At 45.1% G+C, this 23,252-nt stretch overlaps 1 protein-coding gene across 4 annotated transcripts in view; it reads right to left on the bottom strand.

Annotated features, from left to right (window-relative positions):
- Ttc7b (tetratricopeptide repeat domain 7B) overlaps nt 1-23,252 on the bottom strand; it is a 211,873-nt gene that overhangs the window by 55,840 nt on the left and 132,781 nt on the right. For all 4 annotated transcript variants that reach the window (XM_070028563.1, XM_070028564.1, XM_070028565.1 and 1 more), the window contains 3 exons: nt 22,158-22,230; nt 19,379-19,539; nt 2,280-2,396 (listed from right to left, as the gene is read on the bottom strand). In XM_070028563.1, coding sequence (XP_069884664.1) covers nt 2,280-2,396; nt 19,379-19,539; nt 22,158-22,230 — 351 coding nt within the window. The remainder of the gene's footprint in view (nt 1-2,279; nt 2,397-19,378; nt 19,540-22,157; nt 22,231-23,252) is intronic.

Genomic DNA, 23,252 nt, shown 5'->3' with positions numbered 1-23,252 from the left:
GACAGGTTGTAGCACAGGGCCCACTACCACTGGGCATGCGTAGAGCTGGGGCTCGGGAGCCAGGAAGTCAGCAGGAACCTATTCCGGATGGAAACCAACTGCTTCCTGCCAAAATTTGCTGCTCAATTTTCAGTGTACTTTATTTTTAGGAAAGGATGCTTCTTCCTGAGATTCTGCCCTTTTCTAAAAGCCCCACGTGCCCTGAAGGCTAAGCCTAGGCTGCTGGGGCCACACTGGCACATCAGGAGGCTGCGGAGTGGGTAGAACCTGGCAGAGGCCAGCCCTCCCGCTACAGGCCTCACGCTCCGGCCTGGGTCACTTTCTCACCCGCAACACAAGAACATAGCTAAATGGTGACAGCTGGAGAGAAAACATCTATTTATCACCTAGAAAAAAAAAGAATGTTTAAACCAACAGGAAGCTCTTTAGTAAGGCGCTTCTCAGTCTACTTGCCCGGACCCAGGGCGTTAGGAGGTGACCGCCCCATCAAGCTGTGTGTGTCAGGGGGAAGAGTGGGGGGTGGCTGGTCCTTCCTGTTCTGGCACTGAAAGATCCTTCAGGGAATGGAAGAAGCATGCACAGAGCCCAGACATTTGGTTACGTATTTTCAAAAGGCTTTCCAATTCTGCTATTTTGTTCTCCTCACATTCAATATTCTTGGTTGCTAAGTGGGAGGAAATGTGGGGAGGTGGGAGAGGTGTGGAGAACTGAGGGAGAATTGGCAAGGCGAGAGCTGATGGGTTTATTTTCTCCATTGGAAAGGAGAGACAGGCAAAGGGTGTGCTCCAGCATGGAGGCAGCCAGCTGCAGTGACTGCTGCACCCAGGGTACCAGGCAGCCACCCCAAGTCTTGACACTACTAATGGGGTGGGAGTAGGGGCCTTCTGGGGAGATGAATATAGGCAGTTTCTATTTCTGCTTAAGACTTAGACAAGGAGAGACCTCTTCTAAATGAAAATCATCTTTTACTTTTGGATCAAACCTATGAAAGAGAAGCGGCCAGACTCGGAATTACTTGCCTCTCACCAAGAGAAAGGCCAGCCTGGGGCAGCAGGGACGTGGCACAGGTAGTAGCTGTAAAGGGACTCTCGTAAGGGGCCGGCTGTTGTCGGGGCAGGCTGTTCAGCAGGCTTGTTCGCCAGTCTGGGCTTCCTGGCTCATCTGACACCAATTTACATCCCCTTCATAGGCCCTGGTTTCAAACACTCGTTTTTTAGTGGCAGAAACTCTCCTCCATTTGCTGTTACCTAACTTGCATCCCATCATTCATCTGGCTGTCTCTGCAGACTACAGCCATCAGCCAACTAGCCTGTCTCCTCCCTGGCTGGGTTGGGCAGGTCACACCCTTGGCTCTCACTTCCCATCTGAATGACATCTTTTCAGGCTTTTGACTCTTCAGAGCACACTATAGTTTATAGGCACATCTCACTGTGAATATACCATAAGATATTCGTGTACATGCACTCAAATCACTGAGTCCATCTTCCTTAACAGGGCAGCAGTCTTGAGCAAATGGACGATTGGAGGTCTCTTGGCAGACTGCTGGGGGTTGTCTGGCTGCTCTTCCCCACATCAGCTGATTCTAAAGGGTGGCATCTGACTTCCTGTTGACTAATCTACTCTAGAACTCTGAAGAAGCAGAAGTTAACTTGCAGAAAACTGATAGTAAGACAAATGGGTCTGTGTAATATAGCCACAATTGATCTTTACCCTGGATATGGTTGTCGTTGCCTAGATATGGTTTTGCTTCTGTTTGCAAATTTATTTCAGCATTTCTGCCCATGGATATCTATCTAAATTTGTTTCTGAGTAGATCTTAACAGTGTACTTGGTCCTTCATTAGTTAATAAGGCAAATAAGATCTATGATATGTGTTTATCTTATATTAGTCATGGATTTAACTTTGAAAATTGTATATTATGCTAACAACAATTTTCCTTTCCCTTCGTAGGACACAGGCTGTTCTTAAACAGAAGGTGTTCTAAAGAACCCCACTGGAATACATCATTAACTGGGCTATACATAAACTAGAAAGATAGTGAGACTTTTCACAGGAGTTAATGGCTGGTAAAGAGAAATCAGAGAGGTCATTTGTGAACTGAGCCTATGGGTCACACCACAGCAGCAAAAGCAACGCATACCTGAGAGGCTCCATCAGCCAGTGGGAGAAAAGTTCCTTAAAACATTGTCTGCTGCTTGTGGCCACTGGGGGTGCAGGTGTCCCTGATAGGTGGGAACTCAGGTAAACTCCACACAAAAGAGGCACTGCTGGCACTTACCTGGGGTTGGTCAGGTTGTAGCAGGATTTCCATATTTGTAACATGTGCTTACAGGTGAGCAGTGCCTCGTCCGGGCCCCGGCAGAGCGACTCCAACTTCACTTTGGAAAACAGTAGTCTGCAGTGAGAGACAAGCAAGAAGATAACAGCTCAAGCTGAAGCCACCCCGCAAACCAGATGGAGAGGAGAGCTTGGCCCGGGTTGGGCCATGTTAAAATGGAGACACCCATACATCAGACCAGGGGACGCAGCAGCAGGGCCAAGGATCCTAGAAACCACTGCTCAATAGAGAGCTTTGCATAAGTCTTAGCACAGAGGCAAATGTAAACACACGATGACGAATTGTGGTCAGGTCAGAAGTACTAGAGTGGCCAATTTTATTTGGAACATGGGGATTTATTAAGAGTATGCTTCTTTAGAACAAAGCCAATGTACTTGTGAAGCTTCAAAAGTTTATTAAAAGTGAATCTAGATTTATTTACAAAATGACACAGCAGATATGACTCAGTTGATATAAATATCTGCAGATAACCTTCTGGAATGATGCTTATGTGGAGAAGCTACAAAAGCCTGCTTGAGGGTGCATCAGGAAAGGGGGCCTCTGGTCCCCCCTAGCCCTGCTATTAGGGGACACATCTGAATTCCCTTCAGGATCACTCAGAGATTGCTTTCCTATTTGTGTTGCCACCAGTAGCCTCTGTCCAGACCTTCTAAGTGCCAACTTAGAACTTTCGCTTATACCCTCAGCCAGATCCCACTACAAATTCTCCTGTTTCTATTTAGATGTCAGCCTATTGATTATAAATCAGTTCTGTTGGTCCATGGACTCATCACTCCTATCCTCCTATCCTCAAGAAAATTCTAGAAGGAAACCAGACCAATTTCTTTATGTTTTTCCTATTCCTAGGCTTTTTCAACTCCCAGTAATCTTACTCTAAAGACCTCTAACAATCAGTTTCAGGCCCAGCTTGAGAAACAGTAATGATTCCTTACTGCTTTCTTCTCTAGTCCTCCAAGGCTGTCATCTTGCTATCCTATCCTGTGCGTGTGTCCTGTTAGACGCATTACTCCTCCCAGCATAAATCCCTGCCTCTCCCTGCACTCTACCACTGTATGTGCCACATTCTCAACTGGGACCTCTGCTAGGCCACACTTCTTCATCTCCTAATCAAATAAATCTTCCACTAGCCACTTTCACACCTCTATCTCTTTACCTGACATGTCCTTAGCAACTTGAGTCTGTTGTTAATAATAATAGATCAAATAATAATAATAATAATAATAATGAGAAGGAATAGTTACATCTTTTTTTTTTTTTGGTCAGCTGTGGAGCTTGAACTCTGGGCCTGGGCCCTGTCCCTCAGCTCTTCAGCTCAAGGCTAGTGCTGTACTACTTGAGCCACAGCAACCACTTCCGGCTTTTTCTGTGTATGTGGTGCTGAGGAATCGAACCCAGGGCCTCATGCATGCGAGGCAAGCACTCTACCACTGAGCCACCTTCCCAGCCCAAATAGCTATATCTTATCAAGGGCCTCCTATGTGCCAGGCTTGCATGTGGCACTTAAGACACTGTCAGAGTCATCTGTGTAACCACCCTTCTCAGCAGGCGGTGTTTATCACTAAGGCTTTGTGCTAATGCCATCTGATTTCTGGATGGGATCATCTTCAGTATACGGGTCCCTGACTGCCCTCTCTCTGGCCTCCCTCCACAGAACCTAGGACAGTGCTGAGCTCAGTGGGTTTTTTTTCCCTGATTGGTCATGGGTCTTGAACTTGGCCTGGGCATTGTCCCTGAGCTCTTCAGCTCAAGGCTAGGGCTCTACCACTTGAGCCACAGTGCCACTTCCGGTTTTCTGAGTGGTTTATTCGAGATAAAAGTCTCACGGACTTCTCCTGCCTGGGCTGGCTTTGAACCGCAATCCTCAGATCTCAGCCTCCTGAGTAGCTAGGATTACAGGTGTGAACCGCTGGCACCTGGCATCACTGGGCCTTGTATCCACATCTGTTCACTGACTACCTTCTCTATAAACCATAGTAAGTCAATACATTGAGAGAAAGAAACAGAGACTGTTAGGTAGATAGGCATAGAAAATGGTGTACATAACATGTAGCAGACAAGGTGGCTCATTATGGTCCATAACATGGCTCACCATGGTTCCCATAGTGCCTCAGGCTCCTGCTCAAAATGGCGCTTCTTTCCATAATGCCCTGGGTTTCTGCTTAAAATCCTACATCAAGGGTGCTCAGTGGTAGAATGCTTGCCTTGCATGTATGAGGCCCTGGGTTAAATTCCTTAGCACCACATAAACAGAAAAGGCTGGAAGTGGCACTGTGGCTCAAGAGGTAGAGTGCTAGCCTTGAGCAAAAAGAAGCATTAGGGACATTGCTTAGGCCCTGAGTTCAAGCCCCAGGACTGGCAAAAAACAAAACGAACCAAAAATCCTACATTAGTAATGAGGTAATCCTTGATCCTGATCAACCAGACATAACCAACTGGATTTACTTCTACACATGTGCCCAGAGATAAGAGAAACAACAAAAAGAGCCAGAAAGGTGGACACACAAACTATCAAGCAATCAGCAAAAAGACAGAGAAAGGAAGGCCACACAAGGGAAGAGAAATGGGGTGAGCCCTCTGCTATAACAACTATAACAACTGCCCTCACAGAAGACCATGATGAACTCTTGGTCCTATGCAAAGTCTGTACTCTATTTTCCATTTCAATATACTCACTGCTTTACTATACTTCCCTTAATTCTTTACTTGGCAGAGAAACAGACAGCATCAAAGTGAACTTCCAGTGATGGAACTTAGCCCTACATGATGTAATGCTTTCACCCTAGGTAACTGGGCAGAGCTGAGCCTTCTCCTCTGAGGGAGAAGCAGCAGAACAGACCACCCTGCTTCTGTCTCAGCTTAAGAAGGCTCAGTTCCAGCCACTTCCTCCCAGTGGAACACAGGAAGTCTGCGGGTATGGAGGCAGAACCTAGGCTGATGGGGTGACAGGCCAAGCGATGTGAAGAATGGAGTCCTTGGTGAACAAGCCGGTGAGCATAAAGAATCAGGCTAGATGAGCGGCCAGACTCAGGTCCTGCCCTACAGCATCTAAAGGAGCAGAAATTCCCTGAAGCCTTAGCAAGGATGCCTGCAGGGAGTGACAACCATACAGGGTCTCCCTGGGGAGCGAAAGGGTGTTAAAGGAACTATAAGCTGACTCCTGACAGCGTCTGTCTGTGTTCAGAGACAATTTTCCGCCTAACTGTCCCAGCAAACTCAGGTTAACTGGGAGGTGAGTGACAGGGGCAGGAAAAGCTACCAAGTGGTTACCTGTCTGTCTTTGGTAAAGATCTATTCAGAAGCATGGCTGCCAAGTAACTATGGCCAAAGGAAATCCCTTAGGACTGTGGGGACCCATGAGGTCCCATAGGTGTAGTAGATGGAGAAAGTTTGAGCTCCTCGGGCTCAGCCAGGCTCAGAGTAGGGCCATGGAGGTGGTGGGAGGGTTTCCCTGCCCAGTAGGTAGTCTAGAAGCCCTCACAGCAATTAGCACAATTCCTTTCACTGCACCCAGAGTACAAAAGGCCAGAGTGTGTTTCTAAGCTTCAGCTTGGGCTAACGGTTCCTGTGTAAGGATTCTTGACTGAAAAAAGAACTTCTAATTAACATGAAATAACAGCTTTCACACACTTGCCTCAGGAAATGCACTTGAAAAGGTGTGGGCTGGTTTTAAGAGAAGCAGACAGGAAGAACAATGGTAGAATTACTGAGCACAAATGATGGAGAAGGCACTTGGAAGTGAGGCAGGAAGAAGTAGCATGAAAGAGCCTGGCAGAAGGGAGAAGCTGCGAGCCTTGAGCCAGCCTTCTGCTGCCTGCCTGACATCTTGTGAACACTTGAAGACAAGAAGGGAAAGATGGCATCACTTTCTCAGCCTCTCCCCAGACCTTAGCTGGTCTATGAGGTGAGAAACAATGCTGAATGCAGAACTGGCGATTGCTGTCGTAAGATCTGCCACACTGGCATTTCGAGGCTCTTGGAAAACATCTGGTGGGCTGGAATGTGAGTTTTGTTAGCACAGAAATGTGGGCTACACAAATGCTGACTGGGATGGACCCAGGTGATTGCTACCCAAAGATATTAAAGATACACTCTAGTGAGGGAACTCTGGTACAAAAACACAATGATGAAAAAGCTTGGGACAAAACCAGCATTCTCCCCATTTTAATATGTCTAATCACCTTGCTGATACAGAGAGCAGCAGGATTGCCTGGCAGGGTGAGCCCACTCATGACTCCAGTCAGAAGGCACGTGCTGGCCGATACTGTCTTCCCACCCCTTACACCTGGCTCTAAACTTTAAAATACTTTGCTCAGAGACTTGACTATACTAAAACAGTAATCAGATTCCAGTGCTCGTCATGTCAATCAAGCATCATCTACAATGGTCCTTTGTGATCCGCCTCTGTCCGCAGGCATGACCACCAAGGAGTTGGTTCCCTGCTCATCCTACAAACCCCCACCTGAGCTTCGGCCATCTTCCCCATGTCTCACATGCCTCTGTGACCCTGGGACTTTGGAGATGCTGCTCCCAATGTCTGGAATGTCTTCTCATCCATTCACTTCTGCCCTTTAAGTACCTACTCATCATCAAGACAGGTCAAATGGCACTTCCTCACTGAAGGAAAGCAGCCTTGAAGGGTCAGAGTAAAACCTCTCAGATGGAAATGCAATTACAAAACACTTGAGAGTTCATAACTGCAGAAAAGCAAGCTCTCAAGTCGGGTAATTCTCATGAAAAGACAAGTAAAATATTAAGAGTAACAATAGCAGCTGCCAGACATTTTAATATTTAATCACCGATTCTTACTGCCACCCTGCAATTAAATTCACACTACTAGGGATTGGCAGAAGAGAGATTTTTAACCCCAAGTCTATCTGACTCCAAGTACTGAACACGAAACATAGGAGAATGAGTTCCAATCCCAGGATACTATTGACACTAATGAAGATGGATAACATGTTCTAATCCACTGCCAAATATTTAAAGCCCTAGGTTAGATGCTGTACAGACTACAACATGGTGTATGGGACCGTCCCTGTCTCTCTAAGGACTTCTGGTATAGTCAGGCTACACTGCAGCTCTGAAACTTGGGAGGAACTGGGCCCTTGGCCTCTGCTCTTAGAATATCCCATACCAGGTTCTTTAAAGGATGGTGACATTTATTTATGGGTGTGTGATCATGACTTGCCTTTTATCCCAAAGGATACATCTAAAATTCTTGGTATCTAAAGAATCCAATTCATCCAAGTTTTGCTTTTCAATAACCCTAATAAAGATGTTTTACCAATTTCTAGAATGATTTTTTTAATAAAAATTCCAAGATGATTCTGGAAATAATGAACATGTTTAGCTTCATGTAGAGCTTGGAAAGGACCTATAGCCAGCCCAGTGGGGCTCTGAGGATGTGGCATTGTGACTGCTCATTGCTAATTGTAGGAAATGAGTCAAAGTGGCATTTGCCAGGCTAGGTTGATCATCTAGTGGCTATCCCCAGGAAGACATCGTGGCCCCGGAATCTGCCTAACCTACTAGATCCTCATATCTGTACCTGACTCTGTGTGTGTGTGTGTGTGTGTACGCATGCGAGTGTGTGCATGTGCATGCATGTGTGCTGGTAGGTGCTTGAACTCAGGGCCTCTTGCTCTCACCTGGCTTTTTCAATCAAGACTGTGGCTCTTACCACTTGGAGTTACACCTTCACTTGTAGTTTTTTGCTGGTTCATTGGAGATAAGAGTCTCATAGACTTTTCTACCTGGGCTGGGTTTGAACCTTGATCTTCATATTTCAGCTGCCTAAGTAGCTAGGATTTCAGGAGCAAGTACTTGGCCATACCTAACTCTTGTTGTTCAGGTTCATGTTGGGCTTATTGACAGATTCCAGACTTGGAATATAAAGGGGAAAATGGTGCATATATTTCTAAATTCTGAAATTCAATATGCTTCACAAAACTTTCTGATGAAGAGCTATCAATGAAAATGACTTAGAAGAGTCTGAAGTAATGCTAGAGTTCTAATTCCCTCTGAATCATATTTGGCAGTATAAAAAAATGTACCTGTTGAATACATCTCAAAGAAGTCATGGGCACTCGAATACAAACCCTTGTTAATTAGCAAATCTGAGTGTTGCATTCATAGCAGCACATTTAGAAATAAAATCACAGGAACCAAATGAACACTTGTTATTTTGGGCTGCTCTGTGGTGGTGAGCTCTAGGGCTCAGTATGCCAGAGCCCTCCCTCTGTTAGTCTACTGGATATGGGCAGAGATGCAAAGCAGCTGTGCAGAAAAGCCTGTGGGCACTGCCCAAGTGGGGCACTGGCCATGGGGCCCCTAATACTTCCCCCATCTCTCGCAGCCAGGGAACTGGCCCACAGAGCTAGAGCAGGGCTGCCTGCCAACCACTTGAAGGAAAGTGAGCATCTGTCACCAGGTAAAAGAAAGACGAGAGGGGGAGGGGGAGGGAAGTATGTTGAAATGGAATTTTAAATAGAGAAGATGGTTTGGCAGCCAATACATCAGAAGGTAAGAGAAATGAAAAGCTATGTGCCAAAAGCATGTGGCGATGAGCAGAGATGGAGATTTGAAGCCAGATGAGTCAGCTGGGAACAGACGGTCTGCAAGGGAGGGCAAAGCAGGCCACGTGCAGCCTAGCTCTGCTCTAGGAGGAGTGTGTCTCCAATGCCATCTAGCCAACCCCTCTGAAGGGGACAAGGGATTCTTTCAAGTTCAAATGAAACTTGAAGGAAATTCACCTCATTCACATTTCTTTTTTTCTTTTCTTTTCTTTTTTTTTGGGGGGGGTCTGGTCATGGGGCCTGAACTCTGGGCCTGGGTGCTGTCCCTCAGCTCTTCAGCTAGTGCTCTACCACTTGAGCCACAGCGCCACTTCCAGCTTTTTTCTTTTTTCTTATGTGGTGCTGAGGAATTGAACCCAGGGCCTCATCCATGCAAGGCAAGCGCTCTACCACTGAGCCACCTTCCCAGCCCAACCTCATTCACATTTCTGATGGCCTAGTATGTGCTGCTAGGATCCTGACTCTCCTGGCTGAGTTTCTCAGGAAGGTCATCTTAGAAGATGGCGTGTCTCTGCAAAAATCAAACTGTGCTTGCGGGCTGAGTCACTGTGATGGAAAACCAATGCCGTGACAAAGTTCAACAAGGTCTGATCCCTGCCGGGTGAGCCCATGAGTCTGTGGGGCACCAAGTCTGTGTCTCCTAACACAGGAGTCCTCTCCTGGAGTGGAGGACTTGAACACCAGCAACTGCTATGGAAGGAGACGCAGCTAGTCCAGCCCATGGGGAGCCCATCAGCCTTCCTCCCCATCGGGCCTCACTCTCAGTGGGAGGGGGCTGCACTGTCCCACCCCAGATGCTCAGATCTACTAGCATGGGAAAGCAAGACCACATTTACACAGCAAAATAGAGCTTCGTGTGGCCAAAGTATGGGAAGTGTTAGCGGAGACGTCTCTTCCTTCAGGGCTTCATAGCCCCTTAGCTGCCCATGGGTGGCCATGCGTGAGGTAGAGCTGGGGACACATGTGTCTGACTCTGGTGAGCTAAGTGCACCCCTGGGTGACCTAACAGTGCCTCCTCTTTGTGATAGGTAGGAACTCCTGCCAGTGCCCATATCGGTTACATTTTGCCTCTCATTTCAGTCGAAGTGTCAACAATCTGGAATACACCCCCATCGTTCTAGCTATATTTTTAGAACAAATAAACAGCTGACATATTTAGCTGGAATAAATCACCTCGAGATACCCCAGTTGGCTTGTTTTAGTTCCTGCCTCAGCTATTGATCTCATTTCCAATTAGCATAGTGGAGCCAGCACCTAAGGGGACAGTGAGTGACTTGGCTAGGTTGGGCTGCCACTTGGAAAGTCACTGCCCATGTCTCAATGGTACATGTGTCACCTGACTAATGGGAGCCACTGTATGCAGTGCTGGACACAACACAGAGGTCCACAGAGACAGCGCTGCTTCCTGAAGGTGGGGATACCTGGCACTAAGTGGGGACCAAGTGAGAGGGAGGAAAAGGTTTGGTGAAGGAGCTGGTGAGCCCAAGCCTGTGAGAGAGAACACATGGTCACGTCACAGCAAAAGAAGCAAAATGGGCAGGAGAAGAAGCAACAGCAGACACACGCCTGGCTACAACCAACGGCCGAGAGTTTCAACAGCTCATTGCACACACACATTACTCATGTCTGCAGCATGCCAAGCACTGGACTAGGTGCTGGGGACCCAGAGGTTTCCAGGAAATGAGCTGTATGACTTCTGACGATGACATTCCATACTTGGAATTGTTGAATGACTTCTCTAGGAGAACTTGGAGATCTTGGAAAGAAAAGTATTAAAATAGACTTTCCAGATGCCATGGCTGGAGTCGGGCTTTTGTGTGGGTCTTGTCCCAGTTCCCTTCCTGCCCTAGCATGGCCTCTCCCTGCTGCTTGGCTTTCCAAACCCAGGGAAGCCACCCCGAGGGGGACATTCTCTTGGGCATAATCAGGAGAAAAAAAAATACAGAAGAGGGAGTTTTCTGGAAGAGAAGCAGGACACTCCATGAGGACTTTAAGGTGGGTATCAAAGAGCTGCCTATGTGCCTAGAACCGACCAGGAGGTAATAAGCAGAAAAGTTTGGGCAATACCAATTCCTACCCAAGGAACAGCAGGACAGCGATCTTCTTATGAACAACTTGACTACAAATACGCGTCTCTACCTCTCCTTTTCCAGTCCTACTCTTGTCTCAGAAACTCACTTTTCATTTTCCAAGCCATTTCCCCCTGCCTTTTGGGTATTCTGTCTTGACAAGTGCTAAGCATTCACATTTACTTCAGTTTTGCATGCACAGACTCAGAGCAGCACAGAAAGGTGACACAAACAGAGCCAGAGGGTTTCCAGGGGAGAAGAGTCCCCAGTAATCTAATTTTAATTTTCTGGGAATATACATCAACAATAAATAAGTTCTTTAAAAAGTAAAAGTAGTGTATATATATATATATATATATGTGTGTGTGTGTGTATATATGCTATAAAATTTGCATGTCCAGCTCAGTGACCATTGTGCAGTCATTCTGACCACCCATCACAACTTGTTTCACCCATTCAACTCCTTTGTGCATTTTAAAATCAATCTGTTTTCTCCTATTATCGTGGAGGTTGGTTTTAAACAAACTACTACCACCACCGAATCCTGCTCTGCTTTGGTTTATGGTGCCTTCCAGGCTCTGCCATTCTCTTTTTCCACAGGGCCCCTCCCCACCTTGTTTTCTACAGATTAGCATCCCTGGCCTGGTCCCTGTGACTCATCTCCCCTCTGGGTTCAGTGGATCAAGATTTGTGAGATGAATAGTTTCTTTCCTTGAGGTCCAGCTTTTTATGACATGCAAATTTGATGGGCACATTCATTAATTCATCACTCAGCTCAGGCATCAAAGTAGACCACAACACCTGGCCTCTTAGTAATCACTGACAAAGCATTGCTCAAGAGATGTTTCAACTTACACTGAGTTTCTTTGAGAGACTGCGTAAGACAGAGAGAAAGAGATGCTGTCTCATTTGCCAAGTAATGATTAAAAGAAAAGAAGCAGACCTATATTCCACTTAAGGAAAAGATGACCTCACCTACGTTTTCTAGTTTATTGATGAGACGAGCAGGGGAGATAGCATAAAAGACCTGCTTAAATGGACTTAAGCTCCAAGACAGCATTGGTGGTGTCCCCACCACCTACAACGCTGTAGGAACCCAATGCTTCCAAGGCATTAGGAGTTATGAGCACACAAGCCAAGGCCAGAATGCCTGAGTTCAAGTCATGGCTCTGCTGCTTTCTGGGTATGGGATCTTGGGCAAAAGATTCCCTGTACCTCCACTTTCTCATCTGTAAAATAAAGATGATACTGCTTTGTTCAGATAGTTCTTATTAGGATTAAATTAGTTCTACAAAGTGCCTTTCATAAAGCAGCACATAAATACCAGTGGTTGTTGAATAAATGCGTGTTTACCTGGCCACATCTTGCCTTAGATTTAGTTTCTACCATGTGAAAAGAAACATGGTTGCTGACATCTGCTTCTTCATGTATGAGAGTTGAAAAGCACAGACAGGAACATGTTTTAGGAGAGCTGTGTTTCTCCAATCAGGTGGCAAATGATTTGTTTTAGTATCTTCTGCATCATGGTGATGGATCAAAATCACAATTAAAAGAGCTATCCAAATAGGAAAAAGTTAAAAGCTCAGCTAAAAATCTACTGAGACCTGTGCATACCTATAATCCCTGCTACGAAGGAGGTGGTGTAGGTGGATTTGGATTTGGAGACTGTCCCAGGAAAAGATAGACTATCTGAAAAACAAAACATAAACAAAAAGGCTGGGGTTGTGGCTCAAATGGTAGAGTGCTTGCTAGCTTCTGCTAGGTTTAACCCGAGGCCTGAAACACACAAACCAACCAAACAATCTATGGGACAATTACATAATCACAGTCTGTCTCAGGGCAAGAAGCGCACAGCCTGATGGCTTCCTTTGGCAGACACTGGAAGGCTTGCTGCATGAGAATACTAACATTTAATAACACTGAAGTCTTGAACGTCACCCTGAGTATAAGACCTGATCCATGTTCCAAAGACAAAAACACCAAGCTGTCACTTCTCATCTTCATCTTTCATCTAAAAACGAATTTCAGTGGCAGAAACCACGTCTAAGGTTTGATCAAAGCCCTGGCCCACAGTCAGCCTCCCTGTTTATGGGAGACAAATGCTCCAAACATCACCTGGCACTCACTTCTACCTTGTAGGGCCAATATGGAAAATTACTAAGTAAAATGTATTCATCAAGGGAAGTTTCTGCAAAGCTTCATTTCAGAAGAAGGAAGATAAGAGCTCGTATACCAAGTATACCAAAACAAAGATTTGATCTGAAACCATGAACGTTGTTAAACATAAAAAATGAATATATTGTTAAACTTTACTTAGGGGGAGGGGGGAAAAGTATAGCATTACTATTAGTATTCCATGGGCTGACACTAGCTTTTCATTTTTTTCTCCACTGAGAAGGGCAGTAGTTTTAGGAACATAATGACACCACAGACAGGAGATGACAGCTACAAAGTCAACCATGTCATTAATTATATTAAATGTGAATGTACCAAACACTTGAGCAGAAGGGAAGACTTTTTAGACTTAAAAAGAAGTAATATTTTAGAACAATAGTGAGAGAGAACTTTCTAGAAATGATAAACAGGATCAATACCACCTGCAGTTTTAAAAACCCAAGCAAGATCTCCCCCTTAGATGGATCATCTGAAAACACAGCACACCAGCAATGATGGCAATTAACACAGCCAGAGAGAAAAGACAGATGGCACTATGAATCACAATTAAACAAACAGTTGACTTTTTGATGACTATAAAGAGGAGCAAGATCACTTGGGCTATTATGCCAGGTTTGAAGTTAGAATGGTAAATCCACTTTGAAAGCCATTTTTAGACATAAACTGAGGAGGGCTGTAAGCAAGAGACCCTCACTATAAGACCCTCGCTGAAAGACCTGCACTAGAGTGCTTTCTAGAATAATCACAAAACAACAGCTACTGAAGCAGAATGTTTCTGTATGTAAAGAAAAACATATAGAATAATAACTTACATACATAAAAGGAGGTAGGTTCCTGGTTCCTATGGCTCACACCTATCATCCCAGCTACTCAGGAGGCTGAGATCTGAGGACTGAAATGAGAAGCCAGCATGATACTCTCTTATCTCCAATTAACCACTAAAAAAGTGGGAAGTGGACCTGTAGTGCAAGGGGTTAAGCACTAGCCTTGAGCAAAAAAGCTCAGGGATAGTGTCCAGGCCTTGAGTTCAAGCCCCAGAACCAGCACAAAAATAGATAGATAGATAGATAGATAGATAGATAGATAGATAGATAGATAGATAGATAGATAGAGATAGATAGATAGATGAGAAAGGAGAGGATAAGCAAGAAGAAAATGCAGGTTGAAGGCAAAGTGCAAATGAGTAGAGCTGTATAATCAACCCAGTATTGACAAAAAAGAAATAAACCAAGTGTTACAGCTAAGACTGCCAATGGGAGTTAAAAACCAGCTATAAATAGTGAGCAATATATCAAACACACATACATATGAATAGGTATAAAAATTCAAAAAGAATAGTAGTCCAAGACTATAAATATACTTAGGCATCCATATATATAGACATGTGTATGTGAATGTGGACTAAACTGAAGCAAAATATCATTATACCTTAACATCTTAATGCCAAAGGGTTGACTATACCAGGGAGATAGAGCAGTGCTAAAGTTATATGCACGTAATAATAGCCTGGCTTGAAAACACACAAAACAAAAACTGCCTTAAATATGTGGTGAAAAAGGCGATGATGCCATCCTAGAAGAATACTTCAATATACGTCCTCTTGGTAATTGATCCATTACATGGACCACAAAATCAGAATAACAGGATCTGACTAATATGGATTATAGCAAAATATGTATAAAATGAGGCTCAACAAATGCAGAAAGCATTCTTTTTAAGCACACAAGGAATATTTACAAAAAGTGACCCCATGCTGAGCCATAAACCAAGTTCAACACATTTCAAAGCTATGTGATTACAGTAATAAAATACAATTCAAAGACTTTAAAAGCCCATAATAAAGTTCAGCTGCAAAAAACTTAAAAATTGAACTTATAAAAACACAATTCTAAAGAAACTAATAGGCCAATGAGAACAATAGGCATATTGAAAGTATTAAGAACTGAACAATAATAAAAATTTCACATATTGAAAAACGTGTAGATTACAGCTTAATTAATGTTTAAAGGGAAATTCTTAGTCTTAAATATTTAGATCTGAGGCGAAGAAAGGCCAAATATTAATAAACTAAACATGCAGGACAATCCCAAAGAAAATGGAAGACAGAAAATAACAGAAATTAATAAAAAGAAAGTCAACCAACAATTGCAGTGATTAAAAAAAAAGGTACTTGTTCTTTGAAAAGATGAGAGTAACAAGTAAGTATCTAGCAGACAGCCCAACGAAATCATGTCAGGAATGAAAAGAAGACAACTATAGCTATTGTAGATATGGCAATAAGTAAATAAAAACCAGTAAGAGCAATTTCATGCCAACAGATTTAAAATTTAGATGATGTAGACGTTTGTTGAATGTATACTTTATAGATTTCCTCATAATATACTACCTCATAAAATAAGGAATAGAAAGTTCATAGAAGTAGAAAACTTCCTATAATCATTTCTTTTAAGAAGCAGCGGAAATATCATAGGAAAACAAAAAGACTGGCCACACATACTTTTATGGGTGAATTCTACTTAAATTTAATATTCAAGGAACAAATGGTGCTAAAACACACACACACACACACACACACACGCACGCACGCACGCACGCACGCACGCACATACACACACACCCTACTCCAAATCATTTTATAAGGCTAGTCTAAGCTAAATGTTAAAAGCTAACAAGGGTATAAGGACAAAGAAAACCCTTCTAAGCCTATGTTGCATACAAACATAAAGTTTTTTTTTAATATTAGTAAAGAGAGCTGGGCACCAGTGTCTCACCTTCTCAACTGAGAGCTAGACACAGTGGCACATGCCCGTTATTCTAGCTAGGTCAGGAAACCTTAAGTAGGCAGATCATGGGTATGGTGGCATTCTTCTTTGGTCTCAGCCACTCTCAGGAGGCAGAGGTTCCAGAGGGGTCCAGGCAAAGTTAGTGTGGGACTATCTAAAGAACAAAGTTAAACCCAAAGGGTTGAGGGCCTGCCTTGTTGGCAGTCCCCAGCAGAATTCCCACCTTCCCCCAGGCAGTGAACTCATAAAGAGAAAAGCTTATGCTGGCTCATGGTTCCAGAAGTTCCAGTCCAAGGTCGAGTAGGCCCATCATTCTAGGACCCCTGACAAGAGCAGCACAGCATGATGGGATCTCAGAGTAGAGTAAAACACTCACCTCATGAACCAGGAAGTGAAAGAAGGAAACAAAACCAGGGATGAGCAGGGTCACTCTCCCCTTCCCTCCACCCTAAGCAAAACAAGAGGATGAGCAGATCACCCCTGTCCTCCCCAGTGACCTTAGGACTCCCACGAGGCTCCACCACGCTGGGGACTAAGCCTGAAACACATGGGCCTTTGAAGATCAATCATCCAAACCAAAGCAGAGGCTGTATGGTGTAAGGTTCAAGTATGTCCCTCCGAGTTCGTGTGCTGGAAGCACACATGGTCTTCAGTGAGGCGATATGGCGGGGACGGGGCCTGCCTCGGAGGTAAGGGATGAATTCTTGTGGGCTCTCAGTTCTCCCAAGAATGGGCTATTACAAAAGAGCAAGGCTGGCTCCTCCCACTCTCAGGCTTCCTGTCTCACGGGTGACCTCTCCTTCTGGCTTGAGTTCCCTCCAGGATGCCATCTGCCCTGCTTGATGTGATGTAACCAAGGGGGCCCTCACCAGAGCTGAATGTGGCACCATGCTCTGGAACCTCCAGTTGTGATCTAAAGAAACCTCCTTTCTCTGCCCATGCTAACCCACCTTCAGATGTTTTGTTATAGCAACAGAAAACAGATGAATACAGATGGGGGAATGCTGGAAGATCGGCTGTTCTCCTAAGAGCCTTCAGCTGTCCTACTTGGCAACTGGTCAAGAGATGAACACGGCCGACCCTAACTGGGAAGGATTTTCACTTCCAAGGAGCAACTCCTGATGAACCATCCCCTGGTGAGCTGGCTCTGCGGGAGGCCTGGCTTCCTTGTCACCAACAGGCAGACAGCACGGCCTGGCTGGGACGGTGCCCACTCAATTTTGTTTAGGTTGCCATTGAAGTGTTTTACCCAGGTCAGGATCCACTAACGACACATGGCCTCAACTTTTAATAAGTATGCTTGGGAAGAAGCTTCCCATCACAAAGGAAGAAACAGATATTTTAAAATCCAAGCAGTCTCGGCTGGTCTCAGACCTGCTGCCATATGCTTTTGCTTTTTCCAGCTTACGGCTTAACATTAAAATAACAGGCCTGCATTCCTCAAATATCTCCACTGCTGTTCCTTCTGTGGACTACTTGAAAAGGCTGTCAGCTGCTGTCACTCCGAGGTACTCACATACCAGTCACCACTGTTTACTGCCTATCGGCTGCAGTGGCTGCTAGTCTAATGAACTCATCGTGACACTGTAGGCTGTGGAAACAGCAACCACACACTGGAGTCCAACATCGAACGCACACACCTGGGCACATGTGGGCCAGAGGTGGGAAGCAATGGTACTTGATAAATACAGAGAAGAGAAACTGAGTTAATTACATTAGGCTGTACTTTCCTGTATCAAGATGGGGAAAGGCCTGATTTTTTTTTGTAGGACTGGAACTTGAACTCAGGACCCTGTGTTCTTCACTTTGCTTTCTTGCTCATGACTGGCATTATACTACTTGAGAAAGACCTCCAGTCTGATATTTTGCTGGTTACTTAGAGATGGAATCTCATTAACTTTTCTTTTCTTTTTTTTTTTTTGGTCAGTCATGGGGCTTGAACTCTGGGCCTGGGTGCTGTCCCTTAGCTCTTCAACTCAAGGCTAGCACTCTACTACTTGAGCCACAGCACCACTTCCGGTATTCTGTTGGTTAATTGGTGATAAGAGTCTCACAGACTATCCTGCCTGGGCTGGCTTTGAACTGTGATCCTCAGATTTCAGCCTCCTGAGTTCATTAACGTTTCTACCTGGGCTGGCTTTAAACATTGATTCTCTAGGTCTCAGCCTCCTGAGTAGGTAGAATTGCAGGTGTGAGCCACTGGCACCCAGCAAGAACAGATTTTTTTTTTTAAAGAAGTTAATTTAGCCATTTTAAGGTTGTATGGGTCAAACATCTTGGAATAAAATACAGAATTAGGTGCACAAAAGATTAAGTTAGAGATCTGCCAAAGTAAACACTGCAGCAGAGTTCTGTAATTCATGCTGCATCAAGAGCTGAGCCTACAACAGAAATCTCCAGTCAAGAAGTTTCATAACAAGAATTTCTTGATGGGGAGAGAAATGTCCTTTTCACTTGAAGACAAAGAAATGTCTGTGATGAAAATGTGTGAACCGATTTTCCATGGAGAGCTGCTGAAAAGCACTGATTAAAAACACAGTGAGGTGAAGAGGTGGAGAAATCCAGCCAAAGCTGACCCACTTACAGGCTGCCGCTGCAATCACTTCTGAGAGCGAAAGAGGCCACCAGAGCTACCTTCTACATTCCTTCCTATCTCCCCTCGCCCCAAGGCCCCAAGCTGCCCCTCCCCATCTCTGGCTCTCTAGAACCACCTAGACAATTCGAACCTTCCAGCCTGCAGGAGGCGTTACTATTTCTGGCCACTGTGTGCTGGTTACTAAGCTACCATTGAGGACAGCGATGGTAACCCAGTAGCCGAAGGCAACGCTTTACACAAAGCCTAACCATCAGGCATGGGTTCCAAATGCACGGGTTCAATAAACGTGTGAGTCAGAGGAAAGATGTGAAGACAAATAGGCAATTCAAGCATATGACAAATATTGATTGACTTATATTTAAGGAATGCTAGTTCCTAGAGAATAAAAGTAAGTTCAAAGGTGGACTCAAGCTGCCCGCGGTAACAGGACACGCAGACAACACGGCGATGCTTTCCAAATTCCAGTCGCTGAAGTTTGACAGCATTTTTGCCACCTCCAAGTATATTAGAATTTGTACTGACTTCATATTTTTCTTCAAATTGATTAAGGTTCTTAGTCTCCCCCTGGATCAAAATCTCATATTGACAGACATGTTTCTTCCTTCCCCTCACATATGCATTAAAAGATGTATCTGTCTAAAATCATCCTGTGTTCTCCAAAGGTATATGCCAGGAACGAACGGAAGCAGTTTAGCTAGTGAACCATTAAAAAAAAAAAAAAAGACAGGGTAAAGGAGATTCTGTGTTATTTCAGGATACTCATAAAAACTTACATTAGACAGGCTAGGAGAAGGAGCAGGGAAGAAGTGCACTTAATAACTTCTGAGTGAGGATCACTTACATAAAATTTTCTGGATATTCGCTCAGGGCCATGTCGATGATGTTGAGGGCGTCGTGGTAATGCTTTTGTGCTGACAGGAGGAGGGCAAGGAGGTGCAGGCTGTTGGCATCATCGCCTTGAAGCTGGAGAGCTTGGCGGACGTACCCTAGAGCCTCAGGTATCTAGTTTAGAGCAAAATCAAAGGGTGTTTTTAAACACCCATACACACCCACACCCCCCCCCACACACACACAATCATACCACAAAGAAGGCACTGTCTCTGTAAAGGCCAATAGTTACTTTGTATTGTGTCACATCCACATTTTAAGCCAGACCTTCACAGCAACCCCTGGATAGAAATAGATGCTCACTTCCAGCCAGAGGACAGATGAAGCTATATCAAAGAACCTTTTCTCTACGTAACTGCCAATTCCCAATCTCTTAAATAAACACTTTCTCCTCCCTCCCCCAAAATGTACCTCCTTTTGATTATGTTCTTTACAATTTCACTGTCAATAGACACAATTATCTGTGGTTCTTTGTGGAATTAAAGTACCTCGCTGAACTGTTTTTTAAAAGGTATTTCAGAAATTAAAGTCATGAAAACCTTGAATAGAACTTTCCAAATGATCAGATGTTTGAATCTCTGTTGGACATGAAGGAAATACACACACACACACACACACACACACACACACACACACACACGTGCGCGCGCATGCGTGTGCGCGTGCCAACTCTGTACATTTCCAAAGTTGGACCCCAAATAACTGGATCCCAAGATACAAATGATAACGCCACAATCAAAGTGGCATTACAAAGTAGCATTGTATCCGAATTCAAATGGGACCAGAAACAACTTTAATCTTTAAATGCAACAGCTGCACAGAATGTTCTTCAAAGCCTCCCATCACAGAGTTGATAAAATGCATACACAGCGGCTATTTGAATAACCTAGATTCCACATAGCTTTAACAGCAACCAAGGGAAACAGAGCTGGGAACAGAAGCATTCTGCCACATCTACTCCAGAGACTCCGACCCTCTGGACTCAGATTCCAGCCTCCGTGGGGCTTCCTTACAGCTGGCCTGCTTCTCTTCAAAGCCTCAGTAATTTCAGTTCCTGGTTGAAGTCAAACCATTCGATTTTTCTCCTTGAGCTTTTGTTCTACGTGGATTTACTTGTAAGTGTTGGCGCTGGAGGCTCTGAAAGCTAGCCAGAACCATGGCTGTCACAGCTGGCAGGGAGATCAGCTCTTCCTACCCTTTATTTGCAGGGAAGATGGGAAAGCACTGAGAGGTGAAATGACTTGAGGATGGTCACCCAGCTGCCACGTGACAAAAACTAAGTGACTCTAGATCACCGGATTTCTTCTACCCCTTTCTCCCGTCCAGATGGCTGTGGCTCTAAATTGGACAGGAGGGTCACAACTGTTTGCTGAGCACTCTGGCATTTCTCCACCATGTGCCCTAAGCCTTCAGTTGGATCTACAAGGCCCCATCTATTTATTACCCGCCAGGGTGACAGCCTACTGTGGGACTAGGACTCAGTGTGTGGCTGTGGGAGGGTCAAATGGCAGGCTGGCCTCGCCTCATAGGGCTGACCTGCATGGATGGCCAGTGTAAGCAGGGACAAACTGACCCACAATACAAAATGATGGCTGTAGGCAACTTGACAGACTTTAAAGTTGACTCTCATTCACTAGTCTTACTGGGTGCCAAGTGACAGAGGAAGGCAATGGCTATGCCAGATGTGGGTGCCTGACCTCCTGCAGCCTCAAGAGCTGAGCAAGAAATACAGGTTATCAGGGGAGGAGGCATTGAGGAGAAGGTGGGAGGAGCTCCCAGCCAAGGGGAGACCAGATGGTCAGTGCTCAGCCCATGTCTGCTCCAACAGCAGCTTCTGGCCAATCCAGCTGTGAGCCACATCAGGCCAGGTGAGAGGACCTTTACAGGGCAAGCAGCTTTGTCTCCTCCATCCCCAGGTTGCCAATAGGAGCCATTTCTCAACACCATCCCTGGGCGACAGAAGTTAGATGCATGGTTGAGCCTGGCCCGCTGGGGAGCTGACCTCTGATTCACAATCCCTCCCTCCTCCTCCGTCCCCACCCCCAGCCCACCAACATCAGCACTCTGGAATCCACTCTGGTCACCGCCAGTGTCCAGCATCTGGTGGACAAGCAGGTATGTGGCTGGAATCCCCTGGGAGAGGACAGGAGGGGTATGAGACTGTCACAGGCAGCTTTAGCTCTCTTTGGGAAGTGAAGTTTATGCCCCACCCACCAAGGAGAACTCTGTTCAGTCTCCTACTGTGAGTAACTACAGGTTGTCATGATTCATATGCTCCATGCATTTTAACAGACCCAACAGCTTTGTTAATGCCTGATGGCATCTTCCTGTCGATCATGAATACCCTATCCTATGACAACCAGGCCACACCAGTGACTACATCCCCACCCTGCCACTCAACTCTGGGCTTTGCTATCTCATTCCTGTTAGCAAGAGACCAGTTCTTTAAGGACTCTTGATGTCAAGGTGTATGTCATTGTTGCACATCCCAAGTTGTCATCTGAGCCTAGGCTGGAGTATCCAGATTTGTGGATTTCATCTCTAAGAGCAGTTTGGGGTCTTCACAGTTGATGCTCAAACTGACCCAAAGCCCAAGCTCTTCTCTAAGAGGACCTGGGGATTCTCAGGGGGTCCCGCTTCAAGTCAGCCTCAGGTACAGGAAGGCCATCTACTGCCTCAGAGATGCTGAAGGAATTGGACGGAGACATGGTGTACACTCTAGAGACACTGACCTGTCTGGAGATGGCGAGCTGCAGAGCCAGGTAGAAAGCTGCTTGGTGATCTGTGGGTGACAGGCTGTGGGCCCTGAAAAAGTATTGATGGTCATTAGTAAACGGGAGAGACCCCTTTCATTTCCCTATTGAACATTTCCTTCTCTTCTGCATTTTGATGCCATACTTTATTATCTAGCTTAGCTCTGCAATGTTTCACTGACTCCTACTTCCTCCCCTGCTAACAAATGGAATGCATTTTCCCCCTACTGCTGTCCACAGAAGCCTGTTTCTGGGTTTTGTCTCCCAGACGTTGCAGAAGGGCCAGGAGGTACAGAATGCTAGGCAGGAGAGGGCCATGTGCCACACTTGGCCAAGGTTGCATGTGCCATTGGCCAGAGATGGCTGCTTTGGGTAAGTCCGGCTTGGCCTTAATACCACCTTCATTCACATTTCTGGATTTCAGAGAAACCATGTGAAAAATCAAATATCTGGATTGGCTTAGAAAATGAAACAGAAGGGGAAAAGAAATTCACTCTTTTGAAGTTTCTACTAAATTCCATGTAGTTACCTCCTGGGGTCCACATAACTGTGCTATGTGAGATGACGTGGTTCACCAGGCTTGCTTCCATGAACTGGCCTCTGACACCGGATGTACGGAGGCTGTCCTGGTATCTAATGAGCTGTAAAGCTATCTTCTCTGCTTTTATGAGGAAGGCAACTGTAGTTCGCCATAGGCAAATCTACATGTGACCAGTTCAAGACATGTTTCTGTGTTTAACAGTCTAAGGGGTGGGGGCAGGGAGAAAAACAAACTTCCTTCCCTCACATGGGACCAACCATAGCAGACTAATTATGAATGGTGGAACCCAGATAGTAAACAAACCATCACACTGTTCTGTCAACATTCTGTGATTAAAGGAGGATCTTCCACCAGCAGAAAGCAAATCCAAGATAAAACAGAAAGCCAAATCATTATGGATTCAACGGCATAAACCTGCCAAGGCTGGCTTTCCATAGAAATAAGGCCTTTTAATTAACCATCTGTCTGCCACGTGGAGAGGCACAAAGAGAAGTGCTAGGTGTGTGCTGTCAGGACAATACGTCACATCTATG

This window comes from Dipodomys merriami, unplaced genomic scaffold (genome assembly GCF_024711535.1).
Source record: "Dipodomys merriami isolate MVZ:Mamm:240054 unplaced genomic scaffold, mDipMer1.0.p SCAF_198, whole genome shotgun sequence".
Lineage (NCBI taxonomy): Eukaryota > Metazoa > Chordata > Mammalia > Rodentia > Heteromyidae > Dipodomys > Dipodomys merriami.
The sequence above is the reverse complement of the archived record's forward strand: the minus strand, read 5'-3'. Positions and strand labels throughout refer to the sequence as shown.